Source organism: Gekko japonicus, unplaced genomic scaffold (genome assembly GCF_001447785.1).
Source record: "Gekko japonicus isolate JY-2015 unplaced genomic scaffold, Gekko_japonicus_V1.1 scaffold225, whole genome shotgun sequence".
Classification (NCBI taxonomy): domain Eukaryota; kingdom Metazoa; phylum Chordata; class Lepidosauria; order Squamata; family Gekkonidae; genus Gekko; species Gekko japonicus.
In genome coordinates, this window is record NW_015174280.1 from 1,228,396 (window position 1) to 1,241,866 (window position 13,471).

A 13,471-nucleotide genomic window follows, 5' to 3' on the forward strand; every position below is an offset into this window, starting at 1 on the left:
CAAGAAGAAGAATAGCCCAGTATGGCTCCCCTGTGTGTCTCCAGTGGAGCTTCCTGTTTCTCCACTGATTGTCCTCACATGATTGTGTTATTATACCATTGCGAAGCATCGGCTGTTGGTGGAATGAGTTTAGTCAGTCTAACCTGTGGAAAGGCATAGTTTCATCTCTTCATTCATCGCTGTGCTGTTATAAATCAGTACCTCACAAACCTACCCAACTGCTACAGTCATCTTCGAAGACCCTCCTTTGAGTGCCCTCATCATCTGAGATTAAGCGGGTCACAACCTGTGAGAGGACCCACTCAGTCATGGCACTAAAACTCTGGAACTCTCTCTCCAGAGAGACTCGCCTGTCCCCTCTGCTGCCACCATCCTCCAATGGGTGAAGACTTCTTTGTTTCATCTGGCGTTCCCTCAGTGATCCCTCCTTTCTGCCATATCTTTCAGTTGTTGGGAGTTTTTAAAATGTTTTTATGTGTATTTTAGCTTGATTTTAACTGTCTCAATTATGTTTTATATGGTTTTAATGTTTTTTTAAAAAAGATGTGTTAGCTTGCCTTTGTGAGGAAGAAATTTTGTAAGATTAAAAAATTCTGGTTGAATAGGGATTTGAACCTGGGTCTCCCCAGTCCAGCACTCTGGCTCTCTTGAGTGGTAGCATTTTTCTTTCCCCTTCAGGCCAGAAGGCACATTCTGTTCTCACTTTGTAAATTTTTTTATCTCCTAACTTCAAAATTCGATGTCTCTGTGGTAGATGACATTATAAAATTATTATTAGGACTGTGCTCATGAAATTCTGATTTCTAATTGTGACCCAGAGGTTGCAAAGGGGCTATACTGGACTGGGATTTATGGTTAGAATGTGAAATTAACCAGTATAATTTTCCTGAAGGGGGAAAAAAACCCATCTATACAGTCTATTAATGCTGACTTCTGAATCTGAATATATTAGAAGCAATTACACAGCGGATAGCACTGTGTGTTATTAATTTGATTGAAAGATTTTAAACACAGCGCATTACTCACTGGAAATCCCTAACAGCCTATTGTCTTACTTTACATAATTCCTTGTGGTCCAAACCTATCCAAACAGGAGAAAAGGAGATGTAAAATTAATGTATAGTTATTATCGAAATTACCTCATAAATTAGTTAAGTCCCCCGTCAAGGTTAAAATGAACATTATTACTTCGGGGGGAAAAAAGTCTCTGTGGTTTTCATTCTGGGCATTTACTTTTATTGGGGAAGGAGGGCCTGCCTTGGAAATGGAATGTAGAAGTTAAATATTCTTGTTGGTACTGTCAACAACAGTGGCCTTCAAGAGACTGACAAAGGTGCCAAGACAGTATTTTGTTCTTGTTGGGTCAGGTAGCATGCAAGGAGAGGTTTCTTTCGATTCCACACCCTGTACTTGGGTTGCATTGATGCGGAAGTCATGTTTGAGGCATCGTCACAGATCTTTACCAGTAGCTGTGAGAGTTTCTTGTGTGGCCAGGTGTGTTCTGAAAGACAGACCCCTCTGCACATTATTTTCAGTGTTTGCAGACGTGTTTCTTGAGACACTGCAGATCACATGCTTGAAATGGATCTAGTATATTTATCTGCCTTTCTTACTGAGGCTTGAGGGAGATTACACAGGGTCAGTGTCAATAGGATGAGATATCTAGTAAGCAGTGTAATCGGACTGGGATTATAGCAGCCTGAAGCAAAGCATAGAGCGTTAGACCTGATATGCCAAACAATACAGAAAATGGTGATTCAACAAAACTCAGGTTTATTTCAGCTCGATGATCAACTTCTCTGACACGGTACAACTTCTCTGATAGCCCGAACAGCTTGTCCATTTCAGCTGCTCGGTATTTAAACATTCCGGGCTAATGTAGCCACACCTACTATACAGTTAAACAACCTATCAGGTTGAGACAATAAGGACCAATCAGAGTCTTTCCCGCTTATACACATTTGAACCTGATTGGACGCAGTAGTCTTGAACTTCAATCCCTGTTCAAGACGAAGCTTAACATTGCTTCCTTATGAGATGATTCACAACCATCTTAATGCATTCTAGGCAGCACAGAATACATTACACATAAATATAAAAACAAAGCAGTCAGAGTAGGGTAATGCATACTATGCACAGTGGTACAGTTCACAGTTCCGATTCTTCTTTAAAAGCACCTTTCAGACCATAAATATAGCCTTATTGCCTTTCAAAAGATGCTTGCCTGAAAAAAAATCTGCTTTATTTTTATCCTGCCGTTTGTCTAAGGAGCTCAGAGGTGATGTCCAGGTTCCTCTTCCCCATTTTATTCCCGGCATCCCTATGGGTTAGGTAAGGCTGAGAGGCTGTTGTGAAACCAGACTTTCAAATAGGCCGGAAGGAAGTGATGGTTTGTGAGAAACCAGGGTTTCAAATAGGTTTGCAGTGTCTAGGACCATGATTTTTATTTACTTTGGTGCTGTTGAACATTTGAAGGGGAAGATTTGTCCAGGAAAGAAAAGGAGGAAGGAGGAGAGATGGGGGAGTTGCAGGGGCAGGGATTGGCCATTCAAGCTCCTGGGAAAAGTCCTGGTGGGCCTTCACTGGGGTCACCCCAACCCCAAGTGAGGTGCAGGCCACATAGGGCAGGTGCAAAATGCTGCTGTGTTCCACCATCCCAAACCAGCAGTGTGGTCAGACTCCACACAGGACAGTGAAAGAGGCTGGATTGGTTCTTTCTCCCTGAGAGCTAGCATGGTGAAATGGTTAAGAGCAGCAGACTCTAATCTGGAGAACTGGGTTTGATTCCCTCCTCCTCCTCCACATGAAGCCTGCTAGGTGGCCTTGGGCCAGTCACAGTTCTCTCAGCAGTCTCTTAGCCTCCCGTACCTCACAAGTTGCCTGTTTTGAGGAGAGGAAGGGAAGGGAAGGCAGTTTTCAGCTGCTTTGAGACACATGAGGCCTGCTGGGTGACCTTGGGTCAGCCACAATTCTCTCAGAGCTGTTCTCTCAAGAGCAGTTCTCTCATGACTCTCTCAGCCCCACCTACCCCACAAGGTATCTGTTGTGGGAAAAGGAAGGGAAGGCGATAGTAAGCTGCTTTGAGACTCCTAAAGGCAGAGAAAAGTGGGGTATAAAAACAATCTCTGCTGCTGCTGCTGCTGCTGCTGCTGCTGCTTCCCTCCTTTGGGGAAGACAGGGCCCTTTTCCAGGGCTGGGTTGTTGTTGTTTTCTTCCCAGTCCCCCTGGAGCATATGAGTTAACACAGTGTTCCCAATTTGTTTTGCCATGTTTAAGAGATTGTGAAATGTTATATCTTTGAGGAGAGCTTCCTGAGTGTTAACAATTTGACACAGGAGATCATCATTTGAACCTTTCCGCTCCCAAGGAGGTGGGGAGGGAAGATGCCATGCAGCCCCTTAGCCACATCCCCTCAGCCTCGCCTTGCGTCATACAAGGACACTGGATTGTCTGGTTTGGCTCTACGCCTCATGGGCTGAAGTACAAAGAACATTTTCCTGGGAATAAGTCCCACAGAATAAAATGGCACGTGCTTCTGAGGAGACCTGCTTGGGAATGCTTCCTGGATTAGCTAGAAGCAACAGAAGTGGAGTGAATGGGGGGATGTATTCCTCTGCAGTAGAACATATATTAAAAACCACCTTTGATTTGGTTGTTGTCACCTCGAAAGCAGTTATTAGCAGTTCATAAAGAAGAAGAATGTATTGTGCTGTATCTGTTAAAGCATGTTTTATGTGTAACAGTAATTGAAATATAATTGAAATCATGAGTTCTGCTAATTATTGACTTTCCATAATGCGTATTTAGAAGAATGGGTGCCTATAAAAGTCTTTCTTTACATATATATATACAACCAGAAATGAGTTTCTGGCGGTATCATAATTAAAGAGGGATTAGTTAACATACAATTTAATCATTTTGTCATAAAAGGATTTAGGCCTCATTAATTAGAGGCTAATAAATAGTTGTAAACACACATAACAAAATTCAATTTCAAATATGCCAACTGAGATCCAGCATTATTACGCTGTAAGAAACGGAGCTTTCCGTTTGGAGGCTTTGGGCTCGCTGTCATATTGAATGTAAAATTGTGGTGTGTTGGCTACGGCTTGGGGTTTGGCATCCTTCCTCATGTACATTAACAAGTGGACAGCGGGGGGGGGGGGGGAGTCACAGGTGAAAATGTGACCTCCAGGGCCATTTTTCTTCCTTGCAGCTTAATGGATCCTGGAGGTGGGGAAACTGAGCTTGGACAAAGGCGGAGGCAAGTGCTTTCCATGAGGCCAGTTTCATTTCACCCTGACCATTTAAACTGCCAAGAAGGAGACAATCCCCTTGCAACTTGAAGGGGAAAGTTGGGTCTGGAGGATGTACTCGAAACTTGTTCTCCCCCCCCCCTTAGTCACCAGGGGGAACTGCTGGCTTCCGTTCAGTCTTGCTGCTAGCCACCACCAGACTCTGGGTGCCTTTTTGTTCAGCCATAATTCTCTGCTCTAATCTGGACCAAGGGTCCCAACGTGCCTGCCAACATCTCTTCTGGCACCTGCCAAGGGTTTTTAGGAAGTGGGCCAGGTAAGGCTTGTTGCCCAAAAGGCTTCTGATTGACTATGATTGGCTGTGCAGATTTTCCACAATGTTGCTTCGGCAGTAGTTGGGACCACAGCACAAGGATCTGCACTGCGTGACTGAAGTTAAGCTATGGCTGGCTCCACGTCCTGTGGCAGCCATTTTGTGGCAACCATTTTGTTGCTGTGCCTACCATGCCATGTCAGAATTCCAGATTTACCTGCAGGCTGAAGAAGGTTGGGGATCCCTGATCTGGCCAGTGTGCATGTGAAACTAATAACCCCATTCCCTTTAGATTTTGAGGATATCTCCCACCCCCCTTGCACACACTAATATTTGCCTGCGAATATCTGGGGTCCTCTCTATGTCCCAAGACCCTCTGCTTCTGATAGTCATAGCGCCCAGTGCATCCGTGCAGAGTGCAGCTGCTTTGCTAACTAAACTGTCTAATTCAGAAGGGAATAACTGCGCTGAGCTTTCAGAAGAGGACTAATTGGAAGGGTCGGCCTGCCTATCAAAAGAGATGAAAGTATTTGTGGCTGGCGGGTTGACCTCGCTTGCAGCTCGAAATAGGATAGATGATTTACTATTCCCAATTATACAATTAAAATGCTAATTATGCTTCACCTGACTAACTCCCCCTGCTCTTAAACTGAAAGTTGCAATTGGTTTCACTCTCTGTAAATCATATGTGATGTACTTCACGGAGATGTGTGTTACTTTACTTGTGATTTACAAAGCTACAGAGCTGCCTTTTAATTTTTTCCCCCTGGTAGCATCTGTCTATTTTCCAATAAAGCTTTTTGTTTGTTTCAGTGTGTACATCTCTCCAATTTGTATGTATGTTTTCAGAAGAAAAGAAAAAAAATATTTCATGGTGGCTAGGTTCATATGTTCCCACTCCATGCCTAAATCTAAGTGTATCCATAATCTCTGACCCATAGGGCTGGATCCCAAGTAAGTTTTCTGCTAATGCAGTAGCCAAATAACCTGCTCACAACTTTAATGCTGGTAGCTCACAAAGTAGAATTTTTGCTCACAGGACTCCACAGCTTAGAGGGAGCATTGGTCTGGATCCAACCCATAGGGTTTATAATTAGATGGTTAGGAAATTCGGAGCGTAATGTGAACTTGTTCGCTTACCTCTCATTTGTGAAACCCCTTCCCCTTTTCAGAGCTAACCATGATACAACATTGTGTCTTCACCAGGGTTAATGATAACCATGGATAAGTGTAACCAGAGGTTGCTAGCTCGCTCCTAATCCTGGTTGCAAACAATGGCTCATATTAATATTGGTGCACATGTAAGCATATTTATAATTAGCTCTGAAAGAGGAGTGTGGTTAGGAAATCAAGACTGTGATGTCTGCCCCGAGCTTAGGGAGCTGTGTGCAAGAACCCACAAGCCCTGCTGAGCAAAGAGGTCTCTCCTTTTCATATTATCGTATTATGGAAGCGTCTTCACTCAGTACATTTTCACGGTTGGGCATGTAAACATGAAAGGTCTGGTGAAAATAATTAGTGTTAAGGTCATCAGATGTTCCCTGCGTTACTGGTTGCCTTTCATCATAATTGATTTCTGGTAACTTAGAACATTATAGATGAGGCGCCGTAACATTGTGCTGTCACATGTTTTTGAGTATTGCTCTGTCAGTCCAAATTCTTGCGAAGAGATTAGTTTGGCAGGATACTTGGTATGAATAGATTCTCTGTGCTTTGCTGAGATTTCAAGTGAGGTGTATAGGACGGATTGCTAGCTGTAATCACCTCTTAGACTTTTGGTCTGTTTCCAAAGCAAGGATGTACATTATCTACCACCACCACCACCACCACCCCTTATCATCTCCCATTAAAATAATATAAATCTGTATGGTCATAAGAATTTAACCCAACCCACCCACCCCGGTCTCTCACAGTTCCTGGCTAGGATCCAGAGACTACTTGAGGAGTGCCCAGGGACCTGGATGTGCCACGTGGGATGTGGCACATGGGAGCCGCCCTCACAGGGTCTCTGTTGTGGGGAGGGGAAGGGAAAGGAAATTGCCACTGTGTTCCTTTGAGCAGCAGATTCTCCAATGTCATATTATAACTGCATTTTCAGCATTACCCTTTGGTTCCAATGGTGGCTTGCCCCACAACATGGCAGAGAATTCAAGGAATAGTCTTAGTTTCCACTCTGTTGTGTGTTGCAAATTAAATAACTACAGATTGGTGTAGTGGTTAAGAGTGTGAACTCTAACCTGGGAGAAGTGGGTTTGATTCTGCATTCCTCCACATGCAGCTGTGGTGTGACTTTGGGTCAATCACAAGTACTTTCAGAGCTGTTCTCTCATGAGCAGTTCTTGAAAGAGCTCTCTTAGCCCCACCTATTTCACAGGGTGTCTGTTGTGGGGAGGGGAAGGGAAAGGAGTTTGTAAGCCACTCTGAGACTCCTTCGGGTAGTGAAGGGTGGGGTATAAATCCAATCTCCTCCTCCTTCCTCCTCCTCCACAGTGAATTCATAGGGTTTATACAGACTGATTCTAATTATGTTGATTTGAAAGTCCATCTCACTGAGCCCTCAGCTTCCAAAATACTAATGATAACTTCAGTCAGGATAAACACTTGGCTTGTTCCAGGATTAACAGTGTAGTCGAAGTGTTGCTACTGTCACCCGTCATCTCAGTATTGAATGGTTTTTTTTAAATTTTATAACAGGCAGACAACCAACCAACCAACCAAACATAAATGCATACAATTTGGGGGTTCCATATACATCTTTGTTATATCTGTTACATTACCTCCTGCATTGTCTATTTGTAATATTGTCCATTTTTATCACCAAATATTTTGCATAAGTATTTTGCACTATATTTAAAATTATATGTTATCGTTTTTTCTAATACTGTTAATCTGTCGATGTTTGTTTATTTGTATTCAATGGTTCTTGATCAGCTATAATGAAAATTAGTTTAGCAAGTAAAGGGACATGTCTGAAGAACAACCACTTTGGTTGTTGGGCAAAGAGAAAAGAATGTCTGTTTCTGAATAACTGGCTATTTTTATCCCTCTTGTAGCTCATAGTTCCTGCTGTTCTATCTTCTTGCTGATGAATGTCTATGTCACTTTAATTCCTATTACAATTCTTCAGTACCTGGGAGATAGATTTATTGCTAGTAATACGGCTATGGCTCTGTACCCCTGGCCTTGGTCTTTGTGGGGACAGTTCTAGAGTGGGTGACCCCCATGGGCACCCTTCAACACCTTTTCTGATGGCCACCAAGTGTTTTTAGGAAGTGGGAGGTACCAGATAGGGCTTTTACCCAGCAAGATTTCTGATTGGCTATTGGAGATTTGATTGGCTGTGCAGATTTTTTAAAAGGTTGCTTTGGAGCAGCTGCCACCACAGTGTTACTGCAGTTAAGCCATGGCAACCATTTCGTAGTTGGCTCCACTTCCTGCGGCAACTATTTTGTGGCAGCCATTTTGTTGCTATGCGTACCATGCCATGTCAGAATTCCAAATGTGCTGACAGGCTCAAAAAAGTAGGGGGGAGGCCTGTTCTAGAATATGAAAATATCTTAACGGGCCACTTTGGGACTTGTGCCCCCATCTTGGACATGGACTCCCTAAAGTATTTCAGAAAAGTGTGCATTCCTTGAAAACTTTTAAGGAAAGGTGATTCAGTCACTTGTGAAATGTGTCCATAATAATATGTGGTCCATCCTTCTGACCTCTTATTATTAGGTTGTTGAGTAAATTTGTGTATCTGTGTGCAGGGTGGATACTCTGAGTGTCCTTCTAATAACTTGAATCGGAGCACGCTTACAAATGCCTCTGAAATCTGAATGGGTTCCATTATCACTCCATGTTAATGAAATGATTTTAATATTACTACAAATGAGGTTCTCCCTCCCTCACCCCCCCCCAGAATCCTTTTAGTATTAAAGGGAATTGGATCGTAATTAGAGCATATTTCACAAAGAGTGAAAGGGGCTATAATATGTGCTTGGCTCTTAAAGCACTTAATCCTGTATTAATTGTAGTGTGGGTACATCTGCCCTTGCCTGATGAGAGAGCATCCATCAAGTAAGGGGGGGGGGAGCCCGGAGCTCTTTCGGGAGGCTGAAGAGCTCCCCCTGCAGGGTGCTTCTACCGCTGTGCAAGATTAACGTTGCCTGCAGACAAGCAGACAGGTCTTAAATATGCCTTCATTCCCGCGGAGCCTGCACCTGTCTGCTGTCCCTGTATTGCCTATAGTCAAGAAGATCTTTCAGGTTTTTGAAATAATGATACCAAAACTTCAGAGAACTATTTATGAGACCTATCAGTTAGTAAATTATCCTTTTCTAGCTGCCTCTCAACTTTCTGAAAAACCTAATCTTTGCCTCCCCATTTGCCAGTGCAGAAATGGTCACATAGTGACCCTTTTTTAAAGGGGAGAGGTGATTGGTTTGTTTAAGAAAAACTACCTGTTTCCTTACCAGTTTCTCTTCAAAGTGGCTTATGTATACATGTAATTACAAAGCAACCCATCTTAGAAACAGAAAAATCCCCCCCCCAAGATCACAAAACATCCTTGTCCCATATGAATCAGTCAACACTCAACCATGAAACAGCAACTGCACTTGGGAAATATGCCCTTCTAAACAAAATTTATCTTGCAAGCCTTCCAAAATGCATTAGAGATGGAGCTTTTCACGCACTTTCCGGTACACCGTTTCAAAAGAGGCTGCCAAGAACTTTCTGCTGCTTGCAGAGGATGTGCATGCTGCCTGGCTGAGAAACCAAATAAAGAGGGAGTGTTGGGGAAATCTCAGCCTGCATATAGGCAGATGCAAGAAGAGGCGTTAGATATGTGGCTTCCTTATCATGAAGGGTTTTTAAGATAAGAACGAGCATCTTGAAGGAAACCTTCATAATTACAGTGCAGTTGCTTTTGGTATCAGTATGATGGTTTTGTAGCATTTAATGCACATAACTGGATGTGCTGCAGCATTTTGCACTTGCTGGAATGTCTGTGGTGTCTTCAAGGGCAGCCCCCACATAGCATGTGTTACAGTAGTCTAGCTAGGGGGCGTGATTTACAGCAGATGGATGACTGTGGCTTGATCATCTGAGTATGGAAAACAAGAGAGTTTCTGAACATATCTGAAAGTAAAGCATTCTTTGTTACTGCTTCAAACTGTGTCTCAAATAGCAAGAAAGAACCGGAAAAGGACCCCGGTACTTCTAATGTGGTCCTTTAGCCTGAGACAAACTCCATCTGGAATAGGCAACTCAATATTTATTATTATCGGTGTACTGTGGCTCCTCCCTCTTCGTACAAAAAGGCTGGGTAACGTGCACATCCGTGCATTGTGGAAGAGAAAGCTGGGCTCCTCCCTCTTCGTACAAAAAGGCTGCATTGTGGAAATCCGTGCATTGTGGAAGAGAAAGCCGAAAGATCTGTATTAAATAAAATGCAAAAGGTATTAGTAAATGGGCTTCAGGGGCATTGGTATGCCTTTCTCCTGCTCTATAAAGAAATACAGTGGAGAGAAGGGTAGCTGAGGAGAGGTCCATTTCCATAGTGTAGGAAGAGCCTTAAAAATGCCGAAGGCTGTGTTCCTTGTCACTAGCAACATCATAGGCCATGGGTCCTCGGGCTTTTTGATCCTCTGGGCACCTTTGGAATTCTGACGCAGGTGGTGGGTGAAGCCACAAAATGGCTGCCACAAGAGGTGGAGCTGATCACAAAACGTCAGGGAGTGAGGCCATGCAGCAGCTATGCTTAACAGGGTGCATTTTAAAATAAGCATATTGCTTTAAAATATTTTCTGGCATACCCACAGCTTGGCCTTTAATCACAAAGTGAAAGTCCTTGTGCTGTGGTGGCAGCTGCTGCTGAAGCAACATTTTTTTTAAAGTCTGCACAGCCAATCAAAAGCCCTGCAGAATAAAATCCCCATCTGGCCCCACCCACTTTCTGAAAACACTTTTTTTAAAAGTCTGCACAGCCAATCAAAAGCCCTGCAGAGTAAAAGCCCCATCTGGCCCCACCCACTTTCTGAAAACACTTGGCAGGCAGCATGGAGCCCTTGGGCACCATCTTGGGGTTGCCTGTCATAGGCCCTGCCCAACAGTAGTCTTTTACATGTGTGTAAAGGTAAAGGTTTCCCTTGCTCGAAAGCTAGTCGAATCTGACCCTAGGAGGCGGTGCTCATCTCTGCTTCCAAGCCGAAGAGCCAGCGCTGTCCGAAGATGTTTCCATGGTCATGTGGCCGGCGTGACTAAATGCCGAGGCGCACGGAACGCTGTTACCTTCCCATCAAAGTGGTACCTATTTATCTACTTGCAATTTCTTGCTTTTGAACTGCTAGGTTGGCAGGAGCTGGGGCCAGAGACGGGAGCTCACTCCTTCACATGGCACTGGGGTCTCAAACTGCCAAACTACAGACCTTCCAGTCTGCAGCTCAGTGTCGTAACCTCTGTAGTCACAGGTTCTTTATAATACACATACCTTGCCCAGTATCAAAACAGCTCTGGGGATATGCAGAATCCTCTGCCTCCACCCAGTGCATTTTGTTGTTCACTCAGAGAGTGGTGGTGGGGAAACTGAGTTCATGAACCGCTTTTTTAGCTTATGTTCTGTTCTTGCCTGTGAATGTTAAGCCTTATGGAGTGGGCCACATCCTTCATTCCCTTTTCACTCAATTTAATTAGAGTTTGGTGACTCATCAAAGTATGTGCATCCCTTGAAAGCATTGTTTTTGAGATGACCTTGAATAGAAGCTAACTTGGTGAGATAGACTTCCTTTGAGATCCATTTATGCGCTATGCACTGAGTTCCAGTTGTGAGTTTTCAACAAGGCATGTTTGGCACGAGCCAGAATTTTAGGTGCTGCAGTCAGCTTTTTAAGGCTTCATAAACTGGTGGAACAAGCAGCTCCATACTGGTGGAACAAGCTCCCGAAAGAGATCAGGCCCCTGCGGGACCTTTTACAGTTCTGCAGGGCTTGTAAGACGGAGCTCTTCCACCAGGCTTTCAACTAGGAGCCGCCACAACTACCATCGCGGTCAGCATTACCACCTATGCTTATTAATACCATCAATGTAATAACAACAGTAGCCTGGTGCCTGGTCTATTACTGATAGCCTGTATTCGCCGACCAAAAATTAGAAAGACCAACGAGCTGAATATCAAGTGAATCTATAGAATGTATGAAGCCATCTTTGATATTATATGTTAACTGCTAGCACTTTAATATATTGTAAGTTAGTTTTAATGAATTGTTATTGAACTGTTTGGTGAATTGTTCTTATTGTTATTTATTGTTGTGTTTTTATGACGTCAGCCGCCCTGAGCCTGCCTTAGCGGGGGGAGCAGGGTACACATTTAAGGAAATAAATAAGAAATTAATAATCAAACTGTGAATTGGCTCTAGGGGACAGATAAACCGCCATTTCAGTTGGGTTAATTGCAACTGCTGTTGTTTTAATTGGTATGGTATTTATTACTTGTTTTAACTTGGTTGTTTATGCCATTTTAATGTTAGCCGCCTTGAGCCAGATATCTGGAAAGGCGGGATATAAATATAAACAATAAATAAACCTGAAACATTTGTGGTGGTGGTGCTGGTGGGATCCCTGTATAGTTCTCTTGAGCATGAAGCTCTCACTTCCAGCAGCACAAGGCTGACTTCAAAAACCAAGGGAGAGTCTCTTAGTTAATCTCCTGAGCTGGGCCATGGGGAAGAAGTAAAAGAGTAGGTGTAGCCAGTTTGGTGTAGTGGTTAAGTGCGTGGACTCTAATCTGGGAGAACCGGGTTTGATTCCCCACTCCTCTACTTGTACCTGCTGGATGACCTTGGACAAGCCATAGTTCTGGCACAGCTGTTCTTGAAAAAGGACAGTTTCTGTCAGAGCTCTCTCAGCCCCACCTACCTCACAGGGTGTCTGTTGTGGGGAGAGGAAGGGAAAGGAGTTTGTAAGCCGCTCTGAGACTCCCTTGGGTAGTGAGGGGCGGGGTATAAATCCAATCTCCTCCTCCTCCTCCTCTTCTTCTTCTAGGTTAAGAAGACTTCACATGCTCTGTCTTGGTGGGGCTGGAGGGGTGATTGCCACTCAGCGAAAACCATTAATTGTTGATTTTCTTTTTTTCCCCCCCACAGCCTTTTTCAGCACTACTGCTACACTCGTGGGGGCATGCGGCACACTTCCTACACGTGCATCTGTGGCAGGTAAGCATCCTTCTGGGTGAAACAAATACCAGCCTACTGTTTGAATGAGACTCGTAGCAGGGTTTGGAAAACTTTCAGCAAACTACCTGTAATTGGCCCAAATCAAGAAATCAAGTGAAGCAAGATGCAGTTTAGCTCATGAGGGCAAAAGCTGAACCTGGCATTTTTGAACACGCTGCACACAGGATCTGTCACAGACCTATGGTCCTTTTGGATACTCTGGGTTTTACACAGGCACACTTTCAGTCTTCGTGCCAGGCCTTGAGGACCCCTTGGAGAAGTATGTGTTGTCATGCATTGAGATGCTTGACGGTGAGGTGTTTCCAAACTGGAACGGAGGCTCTGGAAAGAATAAGTGCTTATCACTGAAGCACGGGGTGAAGATGACCAGGATTCTTTCCTCACCCTCTCTGCTTGCTGCATTTTGAAACCACTGAGGATTATACAAAGACAAGCGCTGGAAGAGGTGGCCTGTCGCCTCTCTCATTGAATGGCACTTGCAAACCAGCTCCTGCTGTTTGTGGTTATTGCTCTCTCTTTGCAATGTGTTTAAAATAATATTTCCCTAGATTTTTGTTTTTACTATGCCTGTTTGGTCAAACTCAGAATGCCACCAGTCAAGTGAGAGGACTTCCATTCTTGAGAGTTATAGAATCATAGAATTATGGAGTTGGAAGGGACCTCCAGGGTCATCTAGTCCAACC

At 43.8% G+C, this 13,471-nt stretch overlaps 1 protein-coding gene across 1 annotated transcript in view; it reads left to right on the plus strand.

Annotated features, from left to right (window-relative positions):
* PEPD (peptidase D) overlaps positions 1-13,471 on the plus strand; it is a 226,760-nt gene that overhangs the window by 146,500 nt on the left and 66,789 nt on the right. Inside the window, exon 10 of the mRNA XM_015423842.1 lies at positions 12,699-12,767. Within this exon, the coding sequence (XP_015279328.1) occupies positions 12,699-12,767 (69 nt within the window). The remainder of the gene's footprint in view (positions 1-12,698; positions 12,768-13,471) is intronic.